Genomic DNA, 27,432 nt, shown 5'->3' with positions numbered 1-27,432 from the left:
CAGAAATATTTCCTGGAGTTCTCTTTTAGCTGAGACTTAAGTATAGAAGCAATTTGAAATCGAAATGCCGCCCACACCTAGCTCAGTAAGAAGGCTCTGCTCCTTTATAGCACGGCCTGTTCAGCCACAAGCTCCAGATGGCCAGATCTGTCACAAAGTCCTAACCCAAAAATTTAACAAAGGGAAAGTATAGCCCTCCAAGGGAGATTTCCAAAGGGCTCTGGCAATTTTCAGCATCTCAACAGCATCTCTGTGCTTAAGCATATACACCGGGGTCAGGAAGAGACAGGAGTGAGGTTCCCACCTGCTCACCCTGAAACAAGCAGCAAGGGCTGCATATGAACACTCCAAATTGCACCCACGATTATAAAAGCCATAAAAACCTCACTCTTATAGTCAGAGACTCCCTTCACAGGAACAGCTTTTCTACCATCTCTCTTTTAAGCCAAACTCACCAGGATCAGTATTTGCCAGATACTGGTACTTCTTTGTGTTATCATTTTCATTCTTCCCTTTATTTTCCTTAGCATTCTCAATTAAAAGTAACTAGTTAACAGTATTTTAAATTCTCTCCAATTGCTCTTCTCATGCACTTATAGAGTCAATTCACTTCTTCACCAGCTGTTGCTTTGACTCAGAGATCCTTGGTCCCCATTTCAGAGCATCCATTGCTTAATCTTGAGTATTGGCTGACAACTCATTTGCTACTACTTTCAAAGGAAATGAGGAAAACCTCTTTTCTTGACTGTTCCAATTCCTCATGAAGCAGAGTCCTGGTGCCAGGGCTCACCTGCTCAGGTACCATTTCTGCCCAAATGTGCCTAAACACACTGGCAGGATGCTAAAGGCCAGCTCTTATCAAAAACTATATACCATGTTAGACTAAAAAGAACAGCAGTAACACGTAAAATGCGCATGCACTTTAATATAAATTCTACATAAAATGTAGTTTAATTACTTTGAGTTTACCTAAGAGCATTATTTAAATCCCTTCCTTCTCTCTCATGCATAGAAGTGCTCAGTAGCAGAGTAACAGCAAAGAAATTATTTCTTTTGCTCATGACATGCAGTGGGGAAAACATCGGAATTACAGTTTGTTTCAGTACAAAAATTCTAACAACCTGAGCTAGGAAGAGTTGAAGCAGATTTTATAAGGTGCTTTGAGGCTTTACATTGTAAATCATCACTATTTGCTATATATATTCCCCCACCCATTGAAGCTCAGTGGAAAATTCACCATTCAGGAAAAACAACTGTAAGAGATTATTTATAGTATTAGCTCATAGTGCAGAATCATTTAATTGCCCTAAGGATAAAAAGTGTGCTCCCATTTTCCATAATTACAAACTGTCTCATGTTCAGCACTTTGACACACTTGAAAAGAAAAGGTTGATTAGCCTGCCACTGGAGTGAATAAAGTAACAGCTGAATTGATGGAGCATCAGCTAGGACAGACCTTCACAGGCAAGCAGCTGCTCTTTCAAAAATGCCAATCGGGGAAAAAAAAAAAAAAAAAAAAAAAAAAAAATTTAAACACCAGGATAAAGAGGTGTGCTCAGACAGATGGAAAGCCTTTGCTCCTATTCATATCCTTCATTTTTATTTTCCTGGTGAGCACAGAAACCTGTTTTATCAACAGCACTGTGTGGTAATACACACAGCAGAAGGGTACCTCCTGCACAGGCCTCCCCACTTTGTTATTCACGTGAGCCACTGTGACATTATTAGAGGCAGAATAAAGCCCAAAGCTGTGCTAATCAGCCCATTTGATTTGTAAGAAGCAGCCTTCATTTATAGAAGGGAAGGAACAGAGAAAACGGGAGGGGGAAAAGGACAAAACCACTCAATTTTCATGAGTAAAACACTTCAGTACACAGGCTAATATTAAGCCAGAGAGATTTATTTTTTGGTAGACTGGGAATATAATATAACCTCTGATGCTCATATATACACTGCAGGTTTAGCAGAAGACTTGTCTCAGACCAATAATCTGAGATCTGGACAAAAAGAAAAAAGTTCTTTTTGAAAATCTTGTCTTTCTCAGACAGAAGCAGATTGAAGATGTGTTCAATGAACTTCAACTCCAAAACCTCCCCGCAGAGAGGTACAGCCAATGCCTCTTCCCAAAATACTGTGCCTGCACAACCTCCCAGCTCACCAAAGCCTGGTCCTTTCCCCTCTCACAGGATGGTACACATGTCCACTCTAAGGGAGGCTTTATCAGTTTTGATAACTTCCTTTTGCTGTAAGTAAAAAAAATTTTAAAAAAAAATTAAACCAACAGTGACCTTTCCCCAGCACTGTACAGAAAAGCCAAAACTGCAGCCATTGATTTTCTGCCTCTTTCAACACATAAGACATCTTGTTAGAGCTCACATTAATATGATGGAAAACAAGAAGTGCCTTTCACCAGGAGCCTGTGACCCAACTGTTGCCTTATTTTTCTTCAACCAATGCAAAACAGGATCTCTGCAGCTGAGGATGACCATGCCACTTGCCAATCCAGACTACAAAATAAAGTCTCCCTCTGAGTTTTAGCAAGCCTGATAAGCATGGCCACATCCCATCCCATGGCTCAGTCCTGTCAGCTGGCAGTGAAATACACATGAGGAGAGTGGCCTGGGCACTGCAAGGAGTGCAGGCTGGTGGCAGAGCCCTGGTGCTACAGATAAGCACCAGGCCCATCCATCCCCTGTCCCCCTGACATGTTTCCCATGGAACAGCAGGTTGAGCTGGGTACTCCAGGGCACATCAAACTGAACTGAGGTGGGCCAGTGCCAGCTGTACACACCACAGACACCTGCACACAAACATGACTCGTGACTCTGCCCAAAGAAGGGAACTAAAACAGCAAACTCCTATTTGTAGCAGGTTCACGGCATCCAAGTGAAGATACACATAGGTCAAGGTGGGGCAGGGAAGCAAGTACCTCCTTGCTTTTCAGAAGAGCAGCTTGGCTTGCATTCCCTCTTGACCAGTCCCATTTTCCTTGAAATTACACCAGCCATCTGTATGGCACATAACCATCACCTCCTCAGCCATACCAACATTCTGTGGGTTCAGTCCAGCACAAACCAGTACACCCCAGTCCCACAGCATTAACCAGATGAGTCTGTCACCAAACACTCTCACCCTAAACACCAGGCTGTGTTACCCAAGCTCCTACACAGTCACACAGGAGGACACAGACAGGCCTCCCACACACCTGCCCAAGTCACTCTCATGTCACATACACTGCAAAGATTTCAAGTTTCTTGAGGGAAAATACGTTGCTTTTAAAAAACTCAATTTTATTGGGCTAGGATATCCTTGAAGGGAAGTACAGGAAGTGTTTGCTATTGTTTCATCAAAAATCAGATTTAATTAGATGTTTATTCGCTAGAATGAATTGCAGGCTTGATTTAATGACTGCCTAAACCAGCCAAGTCCTTACACTCTGTGTTCTTACTGCAAAACTATAGGCTGAAGCTTCCTGGTAGCCATATTTTATATCAGAACCTGCAGGTTTTTCCCTGTACTGCCATCCCAAATGCACTACAGGAGCCTGCAGACACCAGGGGAGAAGCAGCTTCATGGCACAGCAGAAATGCTGATGGCAAGCTCCTCATTAATCTCCATGGACCTTCTGAGGCTTCCCAGTCCCTGAGGCTGGGCTTGTAAAATTTGGGATTTATTCCACTTCCCTGGTTCAAATGGAGCAGCAAGGGGTCAGACAGCTGAACAGTAAGGGAAGAGAGGGGCAAACTGATTTGCCATGCTTGGCTTCTGTCAGAGTTTAACTGGAGGGCACAAAGTTATTTAAAATCCCAGTTTACTGTTTCATCTACGCAGAAGCAGATTTGAATTGCACCTCTGAGATTTTGCATATGTGTGGAAATGAAGGGCTGGTCGGACAGGGAAGAAAAAGGAGCAGGAGAAAAGAGTCATTCCCTTTCTACATTGAAATATAGAGACTCTCAATACTTTTACAGAAAATTGAATTGGTTTCTGTACCTAATACAGCATGTGTCTGAAACACAGGGAAGTTCACTTGCCAAACACACACGTTCAGTTCAGCTTTGACCACACTTTACATAAGCAAAATCTTTTTCTGCAGAACAAGAAATGCTTTAATTATGCTGCTACACCATGAGAATAGCATGCTAACAGTAAACTCCCCCCAAGAAACTGTGATTCTTCTTGTCTTAGCTGGCTACAAAGAATACGTTTTCCATCAAAATGCAACAATGCAAAACAAATATTCCTCATTTTTAAAACACATATAGTGGTTAACAAGGGGTCCTTAAAATTATTCATAGCTATTTCAGAAATAACAAGGGCAGAGTACAGGTTAAGTTGGATACTTAGAAGACAGGACTATAATCCTATTATTCCTATTAGAGGAATAATGATCATTAAAACTTTCTTCTTCCTATACAGACAGGAATATACTATGAATTGCTTTTCTCCTTTCTTTTTAATTTATAAAGAGGACGTATCTTTGAGACTTACAGTGTGTGCTTTTCCCAAACAGTGGCAGAGCACTGATTTGCTCTGTTCAAAAATCCCAGTGACTTCCTAATCTCATAAATGAAACCACAATAGGGCTGTACAGGTTGTGGGATTTTCCTGAGGCATCAAAGGGCAGAGTGCTGCTGTTCTGATTTCACATGAAAAAATGTTTAGCAAATAATGTTCCATGTCTCTGCCTCAAAAAACTATTCTCCTGCTTAGCAAATAGAAAATCCTGCTTTTTTTTCCTTCAGCCCTAGGAAGCATCCTAAAGTCAGAAGGCAGAAATAAGTAATTTCCTCCTGATGCAGTGACAGCAGAGATACAGCAAGTCAAATTTTGGAATCATGCAGGGTTTATTGATACCATGTGTTCATGCAGGGACTTTTCTTATTGCAAACAGTTTTACTGCAGAACTATCAGTGCTTTCCAAACAAATTTGTTCACTTTGCTAACTCGAGAGAGAAAAAGAAACGTATTCCTTTATTCTAAAGTAAAGAAACATGTTTTTCTCTCACTACTCAGTGAGAGAAAACCAGCAAAGCGAGGTACACAATTTCACACACTGCACAGAAAAGGATATGTTTTAAAAGGTCTCACCTCCAGAGAAAATAATCCAGCACAATTAAACTCCAGCATGCAGCACATACCTGAGAGCTACAACATCTCAAAAGATACATTGTGGAGTGACTTCACAGCTCTGTCTGGTGAGACAGGTAAATAGCTGTCAGCCACACATTAGTGCAACAGTTCGCCAGCAGAAAAAATGCCAGATCTTTCCATTCCACCAAATTCATATCACAGCACTGGAGAAATAGAGTCAGAGAATCATAGGACTGGATTGGAAAGGACCTTAAAGATCATCCCATTCCAACTCCTCTGCCATGGGCAGGGACACCTCTGCTAGACCAGGGTGCTCCAAACCCCACCCAGCCTGGCCCTGAACACTTCCAGGGATGGGGTATCCACAGCTTCTCTGGGTTCCAGTCTCTCACCACCCTCATAGCAAAGAATTTCTCCCTGATGTCCAAACCAAACCTACTCTCAGCTTGAAGCCAGTTCCCCCTGAACTGTCACTTCATGCTCTTGTCACAAGTCCCTCTCCACCTTTGTTGAGGACTCCCTTCAGGTACCAAAAGGTTGTAATTATGTCACTCCACAGCCTTCTCTTCTCCAGGCTGAACAATCCCAAATCTCTCAGCCTTTCCTCATAGTAGAGGTGCTCCATCTCTCTGATTAGCTGGAGTCCTTCCAGGAGATCCATTCCTTCCTGGTTTGAGAATCCCAGAGCTGGATGCAGCCCTGCAGGTGGGGTCTCACTGGAGCAGGGTAGAGGAGCAGTAGGAGTATTCCCACAACCTCAGAGCTATTTGTAAACTCCATTGAGTTGCTATTCACCAGATTTGAAATATAGGCTCTGTAACAAAGGCTAGAATGCAGCTGCCCACAAGTTTATCAGAGACAACAGTGACAGAAATGCAAATAAAAGTAATTCACTTATCTGGAAAACATCTGAAAGGCAATGTCAACACTATGTAATTACATAGTTATGCTGCTGCTCTACTCAGAGGTGTTTCTGAATACTTTTTGATTTTGCAAGTAACTCTTAAGTTCTCTTAACAAACCAAGTAGTTTGTTAAGAAGTTAAGAGTCTTACACAACTTAATTTCTGCCTCCCACCTCTCTTTTCCAAATAAAGTCCCTGGCATGAACCCCTGGGCAAAGCAGGCACTAAAGCTTATCTGAGCTGAGAGCTTGTCAGCTCAGGTACAACGTTGAGCTAACATGTCTATCTAGTCTATAAAATGGCATTTGCTCAAGTTTGTGAATGAGATTTGTGGACAAATGTCCAAAATTATCTTTCTATGAATGGTCAAAGCAAGAAATGAAAAGCCTCCTTCAGACTGCTCAAACACGAGGCTCCAATCCAGCCCATGTGGACTATTTCCAGCAACAATCTACTGCATCTAAGTCCTTGGTTGGAATGCTGGTGCTCAAGGAGGATGTCAACTGCATATATTTGTTTTCATCCTCACTAAGAATCATCTTGGAGCAATTAAGACCAGTTGTAGCTTGAACTCCACCAAGGTTTAGCAACTAAAAATCCTTTCTGCAGTATGTAAAACAGAAAATGCATGAAAGAAAAATGCAGATTTAAACTAATTTACTGAAATGACCACAATTAAACTATCTTTGTAGTTCAGACCTTTGTTTGTAAACTCAAGCCCCAGCTCTCTTATCTGTTCAAAACATAAGTATGAGATTATTCAGTGTGCTAGACTGTAAATATTAAGACTGTATTTCCTGATTCCTAACATGAAAAAGTTTATCCTTAATAACCCAAACTACATTAACCATGCTGTACCCAGAGTTGAATAAAACAGAGTCCTTTGCATAATGGTCCTGATAAAAAGAAATTGAATGGGAAATGATCTGCTGTTAACAGTAGAACAATATCTGAGATTTCACTAGCATTTCTTTAAGGCTTTAAACATCAACCTTGTTTACTCTGTATCGAAAATCACAAGTCTCCCAGCAGAGCAGATGGGCATTTTCTGGTGTGGCTTAAATTGCTTAAAGAAAAAAAAAAAAAGAAGAAAAAAGACAACCATTAAACACAATGAGACACTTCCAATGAAAGAACAACAGCTGTTCTTACTTGCAATTTGAAAACCCAGATCTTAAAGAGCGTATCAGGCTGCGAGTGCAGGAAGGGCATAATGAAAATTCTGGTCCATTTATACACTGTGCATAAAATGGGATTTGTCTCCTTTTTGACATGGCCTCTACCTGTTCTCACTTTTCAGATTGCATTTAAGAAAGGAAACACAGCAGTGTCTCCTTTTTAAGTACAAATCATTATTTTCAGTGTGCAAAAAGTCCCAAAATCCTAATGAAAGGAAAAATGAAGCTATTGAACATTCTACTTCATGTGACAATGTGAATTGGTTTTAAAGATTCTCAGTATTTTATGTCCTAAAAATATCAATGGCATAATATGAATACTAGATAGAACAATCCAGTTCCAGGAAAATGAGAGAAATGGGATCTGGCATAAAAGTTACCATTAGTTTAGACTGCTGAAGCATTTACACACATCCCCAACATATATTCAGGCCCTTTTTTTTTTTTTTTGCTTTTCTTCTTAATTATTTTCAGTCCAATAATCTAGCCAAGTTCAAAATTTTTCTGTGCTTACAAATAAACACAGACTATAGCAAATGCACTCAGATGCAGGGAAAAAAAAATAAAAAGGGGAGAGAGAGATCGTCACAGATAACCAAAAACATTTGACTCTCCATTCCCAACGTGACTGAAGTCAAATGTGAAGTATGTTGTGTACAGAGGTACAAGTAAATATTTGAAAACAGTTCTGAAAACAAAATTATTTTCTTGGGGCTCTGTCAGAGTCTGTCCGAGGATGTGTTATGCCTCACAACTGTCTCCGATGGTTGAAGACCAAGACCCCCGGAGAGACTGGGGAGAGCCCCTGGCCTGGCTGAGGTGGGGCGCCTGCCGAGGACTGATACGCATCTCCACGAGAATGGAATGCAAGAACAATAGCAGCTCGTTACAGTGGACTGAGCTGACTATACTGACCGTGCTAGAAGGGTACAGCTTGCCGCTTGTTCCTGAGCACCCAACTTTGACGCAGGTGCCTGCACTGGCCCAGTGCCCTCTTTGGCTCCATTCCACTCGCCTTGGTCCTTTTCCTGACCAGCCTATAAAGACTCTGCAGATCCCGTGCACCCTTTGTGATCACCCCACTGGAGAAGATCGCGTCTATGGGCATCTCTACGTCTTGAGGACCTCCGACTCTCCACGTGGTAGCTATAATCCCCCTTCCCCTCTTTCTCTATCTTTCTCACTATTCTCTATTTTCTTTCCCTACTATCGCATTGTGGGCACTAAATAAAAGTGCATTTTTTGTTTAAGCAAACTGGTTTGTCCCCTGTTGTGTCTTTTGCGCTTTGAGATCTCCAAAACGAACCATCAGGTTCCCCGCATATGTTTGCGGACCCTGACATTTAAATTGGCGTCACGGACAGGATCTTGATAGACTGTGGAGTTGCGGGTTTTATATAGTTTGTAGAAGGGGAAGGACCCTCGTCTCAGCCGCACCTAGCACGCCACTTCGGTGAGCGCTGTTAGAAAGCAAGGGGGGCGAGGGAAAATTCCCGCTAACTGTATACACCCAGGCGAATAAGCACTCCCTGTCATCAGGATATTTCAGAAACGATCTCACTGTGCAAAAGATGGGACTCTGTGTTTTAAGCTGCTTGGTGTAGTTGAGGAGACAACAGGCGTTTTTTGTGAAGAAGTGCCTCCCAAGCAGCTGGGTCTCCTCTCCCATTCCAGGGAAGCGAAGGGAAACACAGTATTAGCTGTGCCATTGTTTGTAACTTTAAGAATACCTCCCTGAGAGTGGTTTTTGTCCCTTCACAAAAAATGAGTGAAAATTCTAGTACAAAAGATAAGGATATTCTTTTTGCTTTGCTAACAAAGCATGGTGCTAGACCTTCTCCAGCCGGAGAAGAGTGGGCACAAGATAATTGGTTTAAGTGTGAAAACATTGTAGATAGAATATATTCTTTGCAACATGATGCTAAGTATAAACTGGGCAGAAATAAAACCATTCTTTGCTCAGTTTTGGGGGCCTGCCTTTCGGCAGCCATAGAAACCCATTTTAAACGAGTAAGTGAAGAGAGAGCAGAAATAGAATCCCTGCAAAAACAATTGGAACAGAAAAGAAATCAAGAGGGAGAAGTAATAGAATCCTTGCAAGATTTGGTAGAAGCTTTGCAAAAACAATTAGAACAGGAAAGAAATCAGAAATATTTGCTGGAGATTTCCCTTGCAGAAGAGCAGAGCAAAAATTCAAAACTTGTAGATTCACCAAAGGAAACAGGAGGAAAGGAGACATACAGCATTAAACAGATATACCCTCAGAAAGAATTAGTACACATGCAAAATTGTGGGGAACTCTGTTGCTCCAATTTGAGACCTCTTGTCAAAACAGAATTTAGTTATATAAATGCAGAGGTTCATGACCCCCATATAACCACCAAACAAACACCCAACACAGCCACTGAATTAGCTAAATTAAAGAAAGAATACTCCCGACTTTCTAGCGAATCAGAGACGAAGTATGTCTTTAGAGTTTCACTTACTGGTGGTGACCAAATTAAATTAAGTGAACAAGAAGTAAGTGGCTATTGGGGACATGGAGTTTTCTTAACAACAGGGAATACACGCGCTCCATGGTCCCTGACACAGTGTGCAGCTTACTGGGCAGGAGGACTAAGCCCCCTTGAAAGGGGCGACCCTCTGGCAATAGTCGGCACCCCGGACCAACTCCTAGAAAACATACACAAAGCTGCATGCTTGCAAATGATACATGAAAGAAAATTAATTTCTGTCTATGAGTCACCCATGCAACAGCCTGTCAGACCCGAGATTATGACCCCCCTAATTCGAGGTTTGCTGGAGTCTCTTAAACCAACAACAATTCTTCTTCAAAAAACAATAGCATCTATCACTCCAGTAGACAGGCTTGAAAGATTTCTTGGACACACAAGTGATCAAACTGGTTCCACTGACTCCACTGACTTCTCGCCTTTTGCTACTCCTAGCACACAATCTAACAGCAGTCATAACAGTGGAAAATATGGACCAGTCAAGCACTCAGAGGACAAACCTGAAAAACCCAGAGAAGTCAGGCACATTGCTCCTCCTAATGAAAAACCAGAAAAGGAAAGACAAATCCCTAACCAGCAGCAGTTGTGGTTGCTAGGGCTGAAAAGGGGACTACCTCGAGAAGTAATGGACAAATTGCCTTATGATAAATTGGTTAAAATAAAATTGCTGCTTTTTGAAGCAACTGCTCACCAAGCCCTTGGCCCTATTCATCCTTCAGATCCTTTTCACGTAGAATGGGGATTTGCCACCTCAGGATTGTCATTGTATATATGGCAAAGGGGTCCTGAAGGCCCAATCAGATCTGTCAGCTCTCGCTCTTGTGGCTTTAAAGATGCTGAAAAGAGGTACACTACCTGGGAAAAAGGCTTGTTTGTGGTTAGCTTAGCTCTCATAGAAGTGGAGAAAATTGCACAACAACAACCAATTGTTTTGAGAGGCCCCTTCAAGGTTAAGTCAGTCACTACTGGGACCCCCCCACCTGCCGGGGTGGCTGAGAGGACCTCAGTAAGACAGTGGTCTGCTCAGATTGAACATTATTGTAACATCTTCTCAATAACTGAAGGAGCTGTGAAAAATCTAGCACTACAAGAAGCAGAAAACTTGGATAGCATCCAAGACAAACCTGCCTCAGCCGTTACCCCTCCCTTTTCCCCCGAACAGCCAGCAAATCCTTGGTTTACTGATCCTTCTGCCTTTTGCCTGACAGCTTCAAGCATAATTCCCTCACTATGGGGACCAAGTGATTCCAGCAATCCAGCACATTGCCCTGGACAGTCTGTTTTGGTGGACCTCCCTACTGTAGGGGAAGTACCACTAGTGCTGAAATCCCCTCTGAATAAATATACATGGGCAGCCTTTGATGCTCTAGGGAAAGAGCATCGAATAAATACAGGATGGGCAATTTTCATCATTCTAACCTTCTGCCTCCTCGTGGCAGATTCTGTTGTGCTTACTTTCCACAGGAGAACTCCGAGGGACATGAAGGCCATATAAACCATGATAAATATTTTAAACAGAAATTTTAAATAGCATTGATTCAGAAATATTAATGAATAAATTGGTTGCCACAATTAGAGATTTGACCAAATTACAACAATTATTATAATCGTCCTTATTGGCTTTGGGGACACTTCAGTGATTGCTATTAAACATATTACCAAATTGGGAAAAGATAAATGTGAATGATAGCAAATTGGTAATTGATACACCTGGTGCTACACAAAACAATGTTTCTTTAGCCCTTAAGCTGCATCCAGGCACAGCTTTGGATGCAGATGGTTGTTGCCTTAATTATAAGGCAAGAAGAAGAAAGAATTCTTCCTACTGAAATTTGGAAAATAATTTGGAACAATTCAAATTGTTTTCAAAGAGAATTCCAATCCTGGTGGAAATTAGTGAACTTTACCTATAACCCAAATACTAACACAGTTACAGCTTTTGTGTTAACAATAGGTAATGCTTCAGTACATTTGATATTCCCTATCATTGCCTTAGATATGAATCATGATGGAGCTATTCTCTATCCTTCCGAGCATAGAGAATGGGCCCGTCAAACTGGTGAGAAATGGCAAACTGTCAGTTTAGAATCTTGTGTTGTTAGGGAGCAGCAAGGTTTCATTTGTGAAAGTAATGCAATCATAGCTCAGGACATTTGTTTGGACACTGAGCAAAATATTTGTCATTTTGAAGTACATCCTAACGAAGCTCCTGGAACAGTACTCGTGTACATAGCCAATGGGTGTGCATGCTTTAGGACTGTCTGTGATGTTGTAGTTGTAGAAAATGTAATGGTAGATACTAAAAATCACTCAAATTTTTGTGTTTGTGATTTTACCACAATTACAGGATGTGACTTTTCTTATAAAGTCCCAGCTATGTCCTCCTTTTGATTTTGGTTTTGATTGGCCTTGTTTTAGTTAACATCCCTTTTGCAAAGGACACTCCTAAAGTTATTGACGTAAAATGCACTACCCAGACAGCGAAAGTTAAGCCTGTAACAGCAGTTTGATTTGAAATGGTTTGTTGTTTTGATTAATGTTGCTTTGTCTTAGTCATGGTAATTAAAAATTAAGGTTTTTTTTGTTTTGGTTTGGTTTTTGGTTTTGTTTGTTTAGAAATTATTATCATTTTAAAAATTTAAAGAATTTTGTGAAAGAAATTGTTTTCAATTAAGTATTTGATTGAAAATTGTAATTGTTGATTTTAATTGATGGTATTATATTAATTATTTAGTAATTTGAGTTAATATTTTGAAAAATTGTTATATTAATTATTTGGTGATTTATGTTGATTATTTTGAAAAAAATTGTTAAAAATTGTTAAATTTTTGTTTCATTTTTTGCTTCTATTCCCTTTCCGTATTTTTCCTTCTTTCTCTCTCTCTCTCTTCTACACCCTCTGTATTGTCTCTGTTTTTCTGGGATATGCTGCCAATGTGGATGAGTCCTGAAGACTTCACGAGACTACGGAACCTGCTGATGGAAGAACACCTTCGTCGTCAGTCGTGAGTCACGGGGTGGTGTCAGAGTCTGTCCGAGGATGTGTTATGCCTCACAACTGTCTCCGATGGTTGAAGACCAAGACCCCCGGAGAGACTGGGGAGAGCCCCTGGCCTGGCTGAGGTGGGGCGCCTGCCGAGGACTGATACGCATCTCCACGAGAATGGAATGCAAGAACAATAGCAGCTCGTTACAGTGGACTGAGCTGACTATACTGACCGTGCTAGAAGGGTACAGCTTGCCGCTTGTTCCTGAGCACCCAACTTTGACGCAGGTGCCTGCACTGGCCCAGTGCCCTCTTTGGCTCCATTCCACTCGCCTTGGTCCTTTTCCTGACCAGCCTATAAAGACTCTGCAGATCCCGTGCACCCTTTGTGATCACCCCACTGGAGAAGATCGCGTCTATGGGCATCTCTACGTCTTGAGGACCTCCGACTCTCCACGTGGTAGCTATAATCCCCCTTCCCCTCTTTCTCTATCTTTCTCACTATTCTCTATTTTCTTTCCCTACTATCGCATTGTGGGCACTAAATAAAAGTGCATTTTTTGTTTAAGCAAACTGGTTTGTCCCCTGTTGTGTCTTTTGCGCTTTGAGATCTCCAAAACGAACCATCAGGTTCCCCGCATATGTTTGCGGACCCTGACAGGCTCTAAGCCAGCAGTTAATTCATGAAGGATGCTCCAAGATTATTTTCCTTTGTACACCATGACAACAATTATAGAGTTACAGAAGCATCTGGAACAGATCTCAAGTTAAGTGTTTCCCTTGCAATGTTTTAAATGTTTCCCTCACTGTGTTTTAAAGGTACCCAAATTCTTGCATTCCTCTTCCCCAAGAAGCCCACTGGGCATGTGAGTGTTGGCTAAGACCACACACAGCTCTCCAAAGGAGACACTGCTGGATGAGCAGGCTCTCCTGGAGCCAGGTAGGTCCTCCCCAGAGAGGGGGCCTCTGGCAGCAGGATCTCAGGAGCTGTGACTGACAGCACTGCCAACAGGTGTGCCTGTGGACACTCAAATGGTTTGTGAGCCAGCAGAACTGGTGCTTTTGAATACTTTTGTCACGGCAGGATATGCTGCTGCAGCTTCTGAGAGACCTAGAGATGAGGGAGGGTGAGCCCAGAGGCAGTCAGCACTCTCCATTTTCTGGGGTATTTTGGGAGGCAGTTTTGCCTTGATGCTTTTTATATCCCCTGAGGTCTCTATATGTACTCCCTCCTAGGCTAGGAAGTGTTTAAATGCCACAAGAGCACAGAAATCTACCCTGGCTCCACACAGCCCTGTCAGCCCCAGGCCACCTGCACAAAGCTCTGCCACTGTATGGAATCATCTGTTCCCACCTTGGATATCCCATGTCCTGGACACCAACAGCAGAATGACAGCACCAGTGCCATGCAAAAACAATTTAAAGGGCCTTTTCATTTCTTAATTTAGACTGAGCTACTTAGAGGACCAACAGAAAACTTTGGATTCCACCAAACTTTGGAATCCAGTCTAAATGTCACTCCAGAAGATTCTGAAAATTGAAATAAAGCACAACATTCATATATGCGCTGCTTTTTCAGGCTGTTTCTACTTCTTGGGTGTTGGTGAATTTTTGGAGCTTCCTTACCACCACACGTCCTGCCATAAGTCAGTTCCTGTATTATTCTGCATTATTAGAAAATTTCATGCAATCTAAAACCAGCAGCAAACAAGCAACTACTGTTCTTGTCCATAAGACTATCCAACTCTGGAGCACTGGGGAGAGATGGCTGCATTATGTGCTATCCAAACCCACTAAAACAGCCCTGCTCAAATTTTAGGAAAAAGCTAAATTTGTTGTTGTATGTGGGAGAAACCCTGTTTTATACCCTAAGCCTTCAAAGCCCTGCCAAAATGCTCTTCAGAGGTCATTCCCTTCAATATGGTCACATCACAACTGCCTGCCTCAAAACTCTTGTTGCCTCAGAAGGACTTCTGAGGTCTCCAACCAAGCGTAAAATGTAGGAAACATGCCATGATTGGTGTGAGAGAACACTGCAATAAAAGAGGCTTTCCTCAGGCATGAAGCCCTTCTGGCTCTTGAAGCAAGACTGATGCTTCATCCCCTTTTCCCCCTCTATGCTTGAGGGACTTGCATTCATGAGCACACCACATCCAGCTCTGCCTCTCTACAGAGGTTAAGAGAATAATAAGTCTGACCCCTACCAAAAAAAGACTTCAAGGTTCCCTGTAGGGCTCCACCACTCTCTTCTTCTTTCAATTCACTCCAACCACGGGTTTAACAATTAGGTTCTGAGAGCCCTCCCTAACTGCTATTTATGATTTCCACCAGTCATAGATGTTCCCTCCCTGCCCAGTGGTCAATTATGCCAGCTGACTTCTGAAGTGACCGTCTTCCCTCAGCCACAAATCTTTTTGGAAAGCAGAACTCTGCTGAGCCACATGAACAAGTCCAAAGACTGAGTCTCTGGAAAAGTCAGAAATTATTAGGAATAAGAAGAATGTCTGTAAAATCGGATATTGTGAAGTGAAGAAAACCACAGTGTTTTTTTCTTAAAAAAAAAAAAAAAAAAAAAAAAAAAAAAAAAAAAAAAGTTAACATCAGGAAAGCAGGAAAATACAAATTGGAATAGAAATGTTAAACATACTGGGGCAATGAAAGACACAACTATGTCACAGGTTCTCATCCCACCATCATCTTCAACAAATAAGGACAGCTACTATGCATCTTACCACTCTGCTACCTATGGGTAAAAGAAAGCTTGGTTTTACCTACAGGTGAAAACAATCCTTCACAGCTGGGGCTTTATCACACCCTTCAGGCAAAAATGTTTGCTTTACATCATAGAGGAAAAAGAGTTACTGAAACCTTGGTGTTCCTGAAGGCATCCAATCCTTTAATACCAGCAGAAAAAGAAAAAGAGCCAGAAGCAAAAATGTAACTTCTATATTCAGCATTTACATTGGCTCAGAAGTTGAAAAGGAAACAGCAAATTGTATCCATTGTCAGAGTAACTGCAGATATCCACAGGATAATGATTCATCCCAATAATTATCTACATGACAATAATGAATAGGTTCTTCATTATTGCATTTTAACAGGTATCACATTGATATATTTGGGCTTGTATCTCATATAAAGGCAAGTCAGTTTTCTGGAGTTGCTTGGTACATTTAAGTTTAAATTTGAAAGCTTTACGTGCAAAACTACTCAGAAAACTTCAGAAATGTTGATTTAAAAGAATGAATAATAAGTAAATAAAATATACTGCAAATTGCCTAAGTGGAATTCAATAAGTGTCTGATAAAAGCTGCCTCCAGATTTCTAATGTTGCCCTAAAAACTTGAGTGTATAGCCAAAAAAATGCATAGGACTGAACTCTTACTTGAATATAGCTGGCCATTAGCAGTACAGCTGCCACTTTTACTTTGTGTCTCAACTTAAAATGATCTGTAATTGTTTTAGAGCAAGCTGGTAGGGCACCTCAGACCATAAAGGGGAGTAAAAAGCCACGTGCCACCTTCCCTACCAGGGACAGGGAGCTGCTAGTAGCCAGGAGACAAGGTTAAAACAGGAAATTCAAGAAAGCACTCACTTTCCAACCCCTTAATGCAAATCTGTTACTGGTAGGAAAGTGATACAGCATGATGGTTACAAATATGGGGGATGATAATCTATTTGATTTCCCATTGCACTCACTTCAAAGATGCCAGCAGCTGCCTTTGTCACCAGTGAAAATCAATGTAACACAGCAAGATAGACAGCTTGGTTTGCTCTCATGACTAGCTCAGCCACAAGGTAAGCAAAGCAGCAATTACATCAACTGAAAGAGTAATTACATCAACTGAGAGAGCAGAACAGAAGTATAAAACTGCACAAACCAAGCAGCAAACTGTTTGAACACTGAAATGTCATACGCTGCTCTGCCAAGGCAGAGACAAGTTTGATCCTGCCTTGCAGATAAAGACAAAACCAGCAAGATTAACAACATTAAAACAAAAACAACAAGCCAGCAATTAAGAAGCTTGGTAAACTTCCTATTACACCTATGCAAATAGCCACAGACTGTGAAAACAAGCATTCCAGGAGACTAGAAAAATAACACTTTTATTACGCAGTGCCACAACAACAGTAGTGCACTCAGGGAGGAATGAACTATTAAAATAAAACCTCCTGGATAAATTTTATCAGCTATAACACTATCCAAAATCACCTGACCAGAAACTTTCTCTCAGCAATTCAGTTTGGCTGCCCATTCAAAGTGTGACTGTGGCCCTACTCTGGTTTCCAGAGATCATTAAAGAAAAAGAAACAGAAAAAAAACCAGAAAAACAAACCCTGTCCAAGCCCTGCAATTAAGTATTAACTGGCGTCACTGAAAGCATCAGTCACTCTCAGAGACGCTCTTGAGGAAACACAGAACAGAGGACGAGGTGTTCCCTCCCTCCTCTTTCAGATTAGGGCTAAGAAAACACCTGAACAGATTTTTCACTCCCTAAAGTGTTTTCTCCAGTGACCATATACAGCAGGAAATCCACAGCTATGGATTTCCTTCATGTCATCATTAACTTCTGTCTCTTTTTCTCCCTGTTTTCCTGTGCTGGCCAAGCCTGCTCTTTAACTGGGACAGGTGATGTTCTCCAGCATACCCTCCCTACCCATCATACTGAGGCACACACAGGTAGCTCCAGCCTAGACAGAAGCTCACATAAAACTCCTGGAAAATAAATAAAACATGAATTTGGTTCTCCAGGAGCTCCCACACAGAGTTGTACCTGTGGGAACATCCCATGGCAGATGGCTCTAGAGATGCTGACACTTAAATCCTGGGCTTCCCAAACCTGAATGTTCTCTCCAAAACTTCAGACATTGGAGAATTTGAGCTGTTATACCAACAGGAGATGGAAGAGTTTGGTGCCATACTGACCTGTTTCCATAGCAATCTCTAACCAAACCACTCCTAGAAATTTTGTTTTAATTATTGCTTTCTAGCTAGTACTAGTACTGAAGTTGAATTATTTATACAAAAGAGATGTTGAAATAAGAAACATGATATCTAATTTTATTTCCAGACACACTTTCTAGGACGGATGCATTAGTTTCCTTCTAAACAGTCAAGAAGTTTACTTTGCTCAGGATCACAAAATAGAAGCCAAAAGTCCTTCCCAAGGCACACTTAAATGGTGCAGTGGGACTTGCCCACAATCAATTCTTCTGAAGAGTCCATGGCTCAACAGAGATTTACACATCAAAGAAAACGAAGCATGTACATTTCCACAAATCAATGGGGGATTTTTACCCCGTGGCAGAACAAATGCCACAAATTGCAATTTGTCTCACAGCATCTCTTCATTAAAGTTCCTGAGCAGCTAAAAAAAAAACCGCCTCGAAGATTGCAAGGTCTCTGTGGAAGTGCAGCAACCTCCTTAGACATGCCTGAACCCTGCTTTTAGCAGTGGCCAGCTGCTGCCAGAGCAGTCAACCCCAAAATTAGCTGCAAGCTCCAAGGATGGGGTGAAGCCAGCTCCATCCCAAAGTCTTCAGTTCCTAGTCTGTCCTGTAGGCAAGCACAGTGCTGGGGAACAGTCCAGGCCTGGCTCCAGGCCACCCTGCAAGCTCAGCTCATGATCTATTAACCAGCATCCAAGGACCAGCTCCACGTCTGCAGAGTGGACAGCTGGACTGGCACAAATCCTTAGGTACAGCACAAGGCACTCCACATCAAAGGGGATGAAAAGTGGTTTAGGCTTGCCAGAGATGCCATAAGGCAGCCTACATAGCACTTACTTTATACACCTACAATATTGCCCAAATATCTCTTGAAGATGGTGAGAAGTTTAACAATTTTAGCAGAGCCAAAAGTGACTCTCTTGATTTTGCAACTCCAATAAGTATCTAGCACCTCATCTTCCCTTCCCTAGGTGGGAAGGGAAACAAGGTCACCATAAAGTAAGATCATTTTCTATTTCTGCAGTTTGGAAATGATGTATCTGTAATAGAAACCATAACAAAGATTATTTCCTAATCCTTTGAGAGATATTTTGTCCACTTAGCAGGTATCAGAAGACAAAACGTTCACACGGAAGCAATACAAAATAAAGAAAATTTGTGAAGAGATCAAATCTGTCCAAAACAAATTAGGCTTACACTTTTCTTGACTTGGGACTCTATCCAAACTTGCAAGGAAAATCTATTACTATCAAGAAATTGAGATCTCCTGACAAAAATAAAAAGTCAATATTTTCTCACTTCAGTCTCCTGCTCTTAAAGTAGATTTCTAGTGTTTGGGCTCCAGAAGTCCTTGCTGTGAGGTAGGAACCTGACCACACAATCATTGTCATTAGTGAAGAATGATGTTTATGAAATACTTTTGTACCAAGTTCAGACTCTCATAATACACACAAGAATGACTCTTGACCATTTCTGTTCTGCAAAACCATCTCTCAAGAGAGACATAAAAATGTGGAGATCAATATATTGTTACATACTTGATCCAAGGTGTAACCAAGTACATATACTGACTTTCAGACAAACTTTAACTTGCAGATTTTATTTTTAAAATAATCCATCATTTGACAGCAAGTTTTATGCAGCTGAACAAAATTACCAGAGCAGAAAGTTCTTTTAGCAAGGAACTATGTCAATTTAGCAAGCTATTGGGCTTGCTAAACAAAACTATGAAGAAAGAAAACTTGAATTTAGCCAGAGTTCAGAACCAAGAGGTCTAGGAACTACCAGAAGCTTATTTGATCTGATTATTGGTCTGTTTGCATTTCAGACTATGCATCTGGGAGAGTGACAGATGAAGTGTCAGGTCAAAAAATTAACCAGAACCAAATAGCTTCCAGAACACTTTCTACACATAACTTTCATTTAACCTAAGAGTTAACACTGAAGGAAGATGCACAAATGTATGTTCCCGTCTAGACACTTATCCCACCACTGATTGCTCAAGTCAGTCTCCTGAATTTGTGGCTGAAGAGTCAGGTGCAACCTCACAACCAGCTGGAAACACTTCTTGCCCTTGTCACACTGAGGGGAGGAACAGCTGGCTTCAGCCTCACCACTACAACTGGCAAGATCGAATTATTACTGCAACATGAAGACCACAAAGACCATGCAGACCTCACTCTGAGCCACATCACCCACACCTGTAAACAGCACCTTGTCCTATTATTCATCTTATTTTAGTCTTAAAGTTTTTATTATGCATTTATGGTGCTCTGGCTGTCCTCTTATGAATGGGCTCATTTCTACCCAGCACAGAGAAGACCAAGCGTTAGTTTTCCTACAGTTACCGTTCATACATATCCAACACGTTTCTGCATTCATCATGAGAGTTGTTTTGTTGGTTTTTTTTTCTCCATTGCACAAAGATAAATTAGGAGTTTGAGATATCAAAAGACACACTATATGATTCAAACATATTTAACACCTCGAGGCTTCCAGGAAGCAGTCTGGACTTTGAAAGAAACAGATTTCCTTGAAAACAGACTGCTTACTTTACAGTGCTGTAATACTGGCTACTGCTAACAGTTAGGGGGAAATGTTCTGAAATGCACACACCAGGGCCTAAGTGCATGAAAGGAAAAGAGTAACTCATTTTCACTTCACTTTAAAATATGTCTGAGCTAATAAAAATTCATTTTGGGGGAGTGGTGGTGTGATTTTCATTTTGATTGCTTTAATCAACAGATCTTTTGAGGAGAGAGACAGCTGGTACCATCTGTTCCTGGACAGAATGAAAACTAAAATTTCTTTGCTGTACTTACATGTGAGGACTGAGTTCATAGAAGTTTCGGTTTCTGTATTCTTCCACTTTCTCTGGAGTATAAATGGGTAGAGATCTGTAAGGGTTTATTGATATCACCACGCTGCCAATGTATGTCTGTTGAAGGAAAAGATAAAATTATTGGGGGGTTTTCTTTTTAACATACTTTTGTTGCTTATATATTATTTGCCCATTTAATACTTTTGTGGAAACAAACAAACAAACAAAAAAAGCTTAATTGTAGCAATGAATAAATACATTCATACATTCTGAAACACCTTTCAGATATTCTCTCTGTTGGGTACCAAGTAGCTATTTCTGCATAACTGAAAGCCTCTTACGAACATTTTCTAAAAGAAAGCCCAAAAGTACTATATTTCTGTGACTAATTCAGTTGGGGGAAGGAAAGGCAAAAGGACACAGATGTTCATGAAGAACAAACTCCATCTGCATGGCAAATGTCACACGAGCTTTGCTGCAGCCCCTGGGCACTCACAGCAAACCCCATAAGGCAAGCCTGGCACTGGACTGTGCTCCTCTTCCCAAGGAAGAGCTTTATGTCACCACTCAAAGCCTCAGGCACAGAAGAAACCAGAAGGGCAACAGCCTAGGACAGGTTTACAGGTTTCTGTCAAAGGGGAGATTTACTGTCAGGGTTCAAGCCAGACAAAGTCCTGCCACGGTTCCTCAGCAGACATGAAGCGCAATTTTTATTTCCAGATTCTAAACATACTCACCACCACCCTTGGAAAGCAAAGGGAGAAATGTGTTGTTTCACTCTGTGTTAGATCCCATGCACTGCTGGCCTGAAAGAAGACCAATTCTGCACACCATGACTGCTCATGACACAATTAACTGGAATCCTTACACCCACTGTCACATATCCCATAGCTTTCTGTGCCTCCAGCTCTAAGGGCAGCAATCCAATGCACTGAGTGGCAAAAAATGCCAAAACCCCATTCCATCCTGCCTGCAGATACTGACCAAAGATCAATAAAGTTTGGTATCTCTTTCTATAACTGTGAAACAAATAAATAAGATCTGATGAAACATGATTTTCCAGTAACCAGTGCTCCCTGGGACAAAAGCCACAGGTCCCCATTACTTGGATTACATCTGCAGTAACTACAGGAGGAAAAAAAAAAAGTTTTAATTTTTTTTTTATGTGCTATGATTCTAAAGGGCTTCTGTGCAGTGATATCTCAGCACCTGACAATCATTATTTGGATTTTCCCCCACAATATTTCTTAGAGAAAACACTGTAATATGCACTTTTAAATGGGAGCAGAGGCATGAAGAGTCCAAGCTACTGACCAGCATGTTTAGTAGAGCACCAAATTATGGCCAGGGCTGCAATAGGAAACGAAAAATATTAATTGCTGCAACCCTTCCAGATCTAACTTCCATGCCTAAAGCAATTTCCTGCTAAATGCTACTAAATCTGGTCCTAAGCGGAGAGAGGAATATTTCCCATTTTCCATTGCACACATATGCACAGGCAAGCTGTGAAGTCACATGGCATCTTCTGTCCCAAACTGAGTGGAATAAACCAGACTGCAGTGATAAAACAAGAGGTATGAGGCCTCCAGAGACTCTCACAGCTCATCCTTATAGTGTTTCCTACTCCTGGGATGGATCAGAAGCAGTCAAATAATTAAGAGGTTTGCTTCTTTCAACACACACTCTAGTGTGTGCCTATGTAAATGTTCTTTAAATAAAGAAAAAAATTGTTCTAGTTTTGTGGTCATCCTTCCCCTACGGAGGAAATAATTTTCCAACTATGTCTAATCTCTTTGGCTGAACAAGATGGAAATGCTAAAGTTGCCTTTCTGCAGTGTTTGCTTTGCTCTCTCTGAACACATGCAGCCTTGGCAATTTGGAAGTCTACAGATTCCTGGCAAGAGTAACAGATCCCAAAAGTAAGAAGCTTTCTAGTCTTCCCAAGTGCACAGATACCCCAGTTAGGACTCTTCTCTGATAAAACATTAATAAATTGTTTCCTGCTAAATCTTAGGAATTTGTGTGCTCAGCCTGTTGTGAAACCAGTGTTGCAAAGTATCAGCAGAAGAGAGATGAAGGCCAAATCTTGAACATTACATTTTGAAACATTAATTCTTTGGAACACAAAGACTTGTCCCTATTCTGCTACCATAATAACATACAATTTAATTGCTAAGTTCCTTGAAGTACCCTGGGGCATCAAGATAAAGAAAGATGATTGAAAGTGAAAACCTTGGTTTTTAATTTTGAACGCAGGCATTTAAATGAGACTTATTTAGAACCATGTCTTCATAGCTAAGTGCTGCTTAGACAATGTATTTTAGGAATTCAAGTCAGCTCTTTACTGCCAGATACGAACAAATATGGGCCATTTCCTAAAATACTAATATTTCAAAAGGTCAAATGGCTATATTGAAACAAAGACATGCTCCAGTCCATTTTAAACACCAAGCCAAAGTGTGCCAAGAAGTCATTGGGTTTGTTGCAAAGCTGCTTACAAGAACTAATACATTTCCTCTTCTGAAAATGCCAATCCCTCAAAGCTGATGCCTAATAGCTACTTGCTACTGGTGGTCTGTGAGATTCCACATAACAGGGATAAACAGATCCGGAAAATAGCTTTCCCACATAACATCTGTCTTCCCACCAGAACTCTATTATAAACAAACAAAATAAATGGCTTAAATCCTTGAGCGAGTGACAAGCACAGAAACATTCCAGTGCTGAAAGCAGAACGCCCAAGAGTAGTGGGAGACCATACCACAGCACCCCAGGGACTAAAGGGATTCTTGAATTGCCCTGCTTAAGGACAAAAATGAAAAAAGAAGAATGGCCTATGATGATGGATGCACAGAATACAGTCAGGAGATTTAATTTCTTTCTTGATTTGACATGGTCTCATTATGTAAATTTGTATGAGGTCTGCCGTCTCCTCAAGTTTTGCTAACTAGACTCTTGATAATACTCCTTCCTTCCAACTTCTACTTTATTGCAACTCACAAAGGCGAATTCTGTGTTTGCTCAGAACACAAAGCAAAAGGACCCTCACTCATCATTTCTCAGTGCATCTCTCATGTGGCGCAGCAACACTGCAATGGGCTAAAACATCAGCTTCAAAACAGTGCATTCAATTTTCTGCCAGCTTAAATGACAACACATGCTGCATTCTCCACCAAAACAACACATACAACCCATTCCTGTTCAGATAAGGGGTTAACACCTCAAGCAGGAAGAAAATTCCAATTCCACTGGAAAAGCTGTTAATGTTTGTCACACATCACTTCTAAACACTGTTCCAGATGCAATGGCCAAGACTCTTTGATGTCCCACTTTCTCCCCCTAGGACTGGAAGCCAGTGTAACCACTCGGGGCAAGATATCAGTGCTACTTAAAGTTCACAGGCACCATGCAAGGCCTTCTGAGTCTTTCTCACCCAAGCAGACTGGCTTAAGAAAACACCTCAAATAGCAGGATGACTACAAGGCTCTTGCTGCTTGTGAGAAATGTACAGGCAGCAGCCTCTTCCCAGTCAAGGGCTAGGGAAAGCTATTGCTATAAACTGGACATTTCCAGCTGAGAGGCTGCAGAAACCTTACAGTGAGCCCAGTGAAAGGTTCCCAGACACCTCTGCAGCCAGGATGCACAAGCACTGCAGTGAGATCTGATGCAGAGGAGAGAGGCAGTAGAAGGGGATCCTTTAGAAGAGCACTAGTATAACTTATGGAAAATATTTCACACCCTGGGATACAGTATATTAATAAAGCTATTTTTCCTCCTGTCACAGGTAGACTTGCAATGCCTCGAGGGCCAGAAGACAGGAGATTGCATCAGCAGAGGCCAGGGAACACTACTGACACCAGCTGAGGCTGCAGCACAGAAGTTGTACGGATGGGGTTGTCATAAAAGCCCACTTTGCATCCTTGAAAGCTTTTCTGGATCTGTGGCAATCTCTGCAAAGCAACCTTCTGCAGAGGTTAAAACCATTAAACATCTACATGGATTTGTTGCATGCCTTTTGGAATTGTACCCTACGTCCCTTTTGTCAGCTCTGCTAAAAACAAACTCATTGCTTCTTACCTCCTGTAGCCTGTAACAGCCCAGAGAAATTGCTGCTGCACACAAGTCAGTCCTGCTGTAAAATGCCCCAAGTGCTAATGTACCTGGCAAGTGCACTAAATTCCCAGGGGACAACAAGGTTTCTCTCTGTTTATTTAATCTAGTAAACTTTGGAGCACAGAAATGGAAAACAAAGAAATTTTAGTAAAATAAGATTTTACTAAAATTGGATTCTTCCATTTATGCAGGCAAATTTTAATACTCCAGATATACATAATGCACACTCCTTTAGTAATGGCTCTGCTCAAATAATCATTTGGTTCCTACAACTTTGAAGAGTTTCAGATCACACCACCAAAACAATTCATTGAAATGAGAGACAATAAAGTAGATCAAAGAAAAGTGTGACTAGGTTTTATTGGAATTAATCCAAAACCAAGGCTTGCCCAGCATTGTTTTCATTGGGGGAGGGGGGGTTGTGTGTTTTGGTTTTGTGTTTGTTTTTTTTTAAATGTGACACATGAAAATTATATTTCTAATATAATACTAATTTTCCTTTGTATTTGCCTGACCTATTAGAGTTCTGGATCTTGCCAACTCATAAGCATGTGTGACGTTGCATGCTCAGAGCAGCTGAAGCCAAAGACATGGCAGAGGAAGCCTGTACTTACATGTTTTAAGTTTTTTAAGCTGTCTCAATCTTAAACAGAGCTGGGCAAATTTAAAACTACAACTTCATTATAAAGTTTCCCATTTCAATAAGCATTCCCAGCTAGATCAGTAAGGTATAAACTATCACCTATTATTTGAACAATCATGTTGTGAGCTCAAATTTGTTTTATATTGTGGTTGGCCACAACGAAACAGTTAAATTCACTGTGCCTCTGGACCATCGTGTTTTTTCAGGTTGGAAGCACAAAGTTTCAAGAGATGATGTCTGAAAAGGAAAAAGAGCAACATCAAGACTAAAGGCAAAACTACCTCAGCCCACTGCTGTTTCTGGGGCTTTGACTTACTGTATGTCCCTGTGTATGACAATGGAGGTGTTTGTATTGCTTGGTGGAGAGGGATGGGCTGGGTACTTGAAAAAGACAAACAAACAAACAGATGGAGATTTCATCCCATAACACTCCAGGGTTTGCCAAAACCGATTTACAACAGCACACACAAACTCCACCTGTGATCCAAGCTGAGCAGCTGCACTGCAGGTTGGGGCAATGCTGGGCTAACACTGCTTGTGCTTCACTGAGCTGGGACCTTCAGCAGAGAAATATATCACTGGATTTCTGAACAAATACAGACTATTCTCCATGATGATGAAAACTCTCTTGCTCAAGCCCACCTTCCCAGAAACAGCATTTTAGTCCCAGAAATACAGTGGACAAAGTCTGTATGTTGTAATAGGAAAAAAACCCAATCCTAGTAAGCTACACTATGTGCTTAATGCAGCTATTAACCAGGACAAGCAGCCTTGTAAAACCTAGACAGGACAGTAAAGGCTGTAAAAAAACTACCCAGAAGAGCAGTGGATGAGGTCCTGAAGGGATGAGAAGGGAAAAACAGTCAAGGAAAATAAGAAACTGAGGAGACAAAATAACAGTCCTGTACAAAGTACATTAATGGCTGATATAATGACTCAAGAAACAGAACTCAAAGAGGTCACACAAAGGCAGAAGCCTACATCTGCATCCCAGAGCAAACACTCACAACACAGGCAACCTATACCAAAGAGGATAACCACACTACTAAAGTATTTTTCAATATGCGCTTGATCCTGCAAGCCACTGTGCAAGCAGCAGCAGCAGCAGCAGCCTGGACAAGCTGTGGGCAACCCACACTGGCCAGGATCAAGCCCTTAACTACACTGCAACCTGTTTGAGATCCAAGCCCTGAAGTAAGAGCAGATGATCTGCCAGGAAAGACACCCACACTGCAAGTCGGAGCGAGTACGAGAAGCGGATGCATGAGCGCAGATTATCGTGTTTCTCCTCTGAGCTTCTCCAGGGCACAGAAATCTCTGCCCTGCTCAGTGAACATTACCATTATGACAGACTCAAGTGTTGTTATTAATGAAGCTGACTAATCCTCTCTGCTCTGGTCTTGTCTCTGGCTACATTGGGATGATTTATACAAACAAAAAGAGCTCCTACACAGGATACAAATACAGGCAAAACCTGAAAGTAAATAATGAAGAAGTCAACCCAAAGGTGACATGAGGAACTTTCAAGACAACATTTAAACATCCCTGAACATCAGTGCTTGTCCACTTTTCAAAAAAGAAAGACCTGTTTTCACAAGCAAACAGTAGCTGGAGATTGAATATGTCTGTGCCAAGAAACCACTGGTGAAAACATTAGTGAGAGCATTCATTCCAAATTGTTCCATTATTTCCGCATGAACGAAATGTAGGGAGAGAGAAGTTAAACCTTCTGCTATGTTGCAGCCAAGGCTAACTTATGCTCCTCAGGGTGAAAGCCATGTTTTTACAGCCCTTGGACACTTTTGTTTCTATTTCTCCATTTGTCAATCTTTCATTAATCTTCCTTTAGTGTTTTGGTTTCATATAACATGCACTGAAACCATCAATAAATGCCCCAAACATCATCATCACCTTAGTGAAGAAATACACAGTATTTTGAGGCAAAGCTAACACTATAACTGGAGGCATTTCCTACACTTTCTCCTCTCTTCTTTTAAAGTATCACTTCAGAGGCAAAAAGAAAGAATGTGTAGGGGAGGAGAAGACCCCTACACACAGCCCACCAATTCAGTTTTCTCTGATCCTTATTACTGTTTCCTTACTCCTTTATGCAAATACTGCATGGAGCCCTACAAACAGTGCCTCAAACACGAGGCTCAGAATCGTGGGAGCTGTACAAAAAGGAAAAGAAACAAAGCACTGCCTTGAGATAAATAACTCTCCTCCCACA

At 41.3% G+C, this 27,432-nt stretch overlaps 1 protein-coding gene across 4 annotated transcripts in view; it reads right to left on the bottom strand.

Annotated features, from left to right (window-relative positions):
• MYO1B (myosin IB) overlaps nucleotides 1-27,432 on the bottom strand; it is a 184,672-nt gene that overhangs the window by 62,585 nt on the left and 94,655 nt on the right. For all 4 annotated transcript variants that reach the window (XM_083865155.1, XM_083865157.1, XM_083865154.1 and 1 more), the window contains exon 3: nucleotides 20,448-20,563. In XM_083865155.1, the coding sequence (XP_083721281.1) occupies nucleotides 20,448-20,563 (116 nt within the window). The remainder of the gene's footprint in view (nucleotides 1-20,447; nucleotides 20,564-27,432) is intronic.

The sequence above is a fragment of the Zosterops lateralis genome (genome assembly GCF_965231275.1).
Source record: "Zosterops lateralis genome assembly, chromosome: 7".
Classification (NCBI taxonomy): Eukaryota; Metazoa; Chordata; class Aves; order Passeriformes; family Zosteropidae; genus Zosterops; species Zosterops lateralis.
Note: the sequence above shows the minus strand (reverse complement) of the source record. Positions and strands in the feature narration are given on the sequence as shown.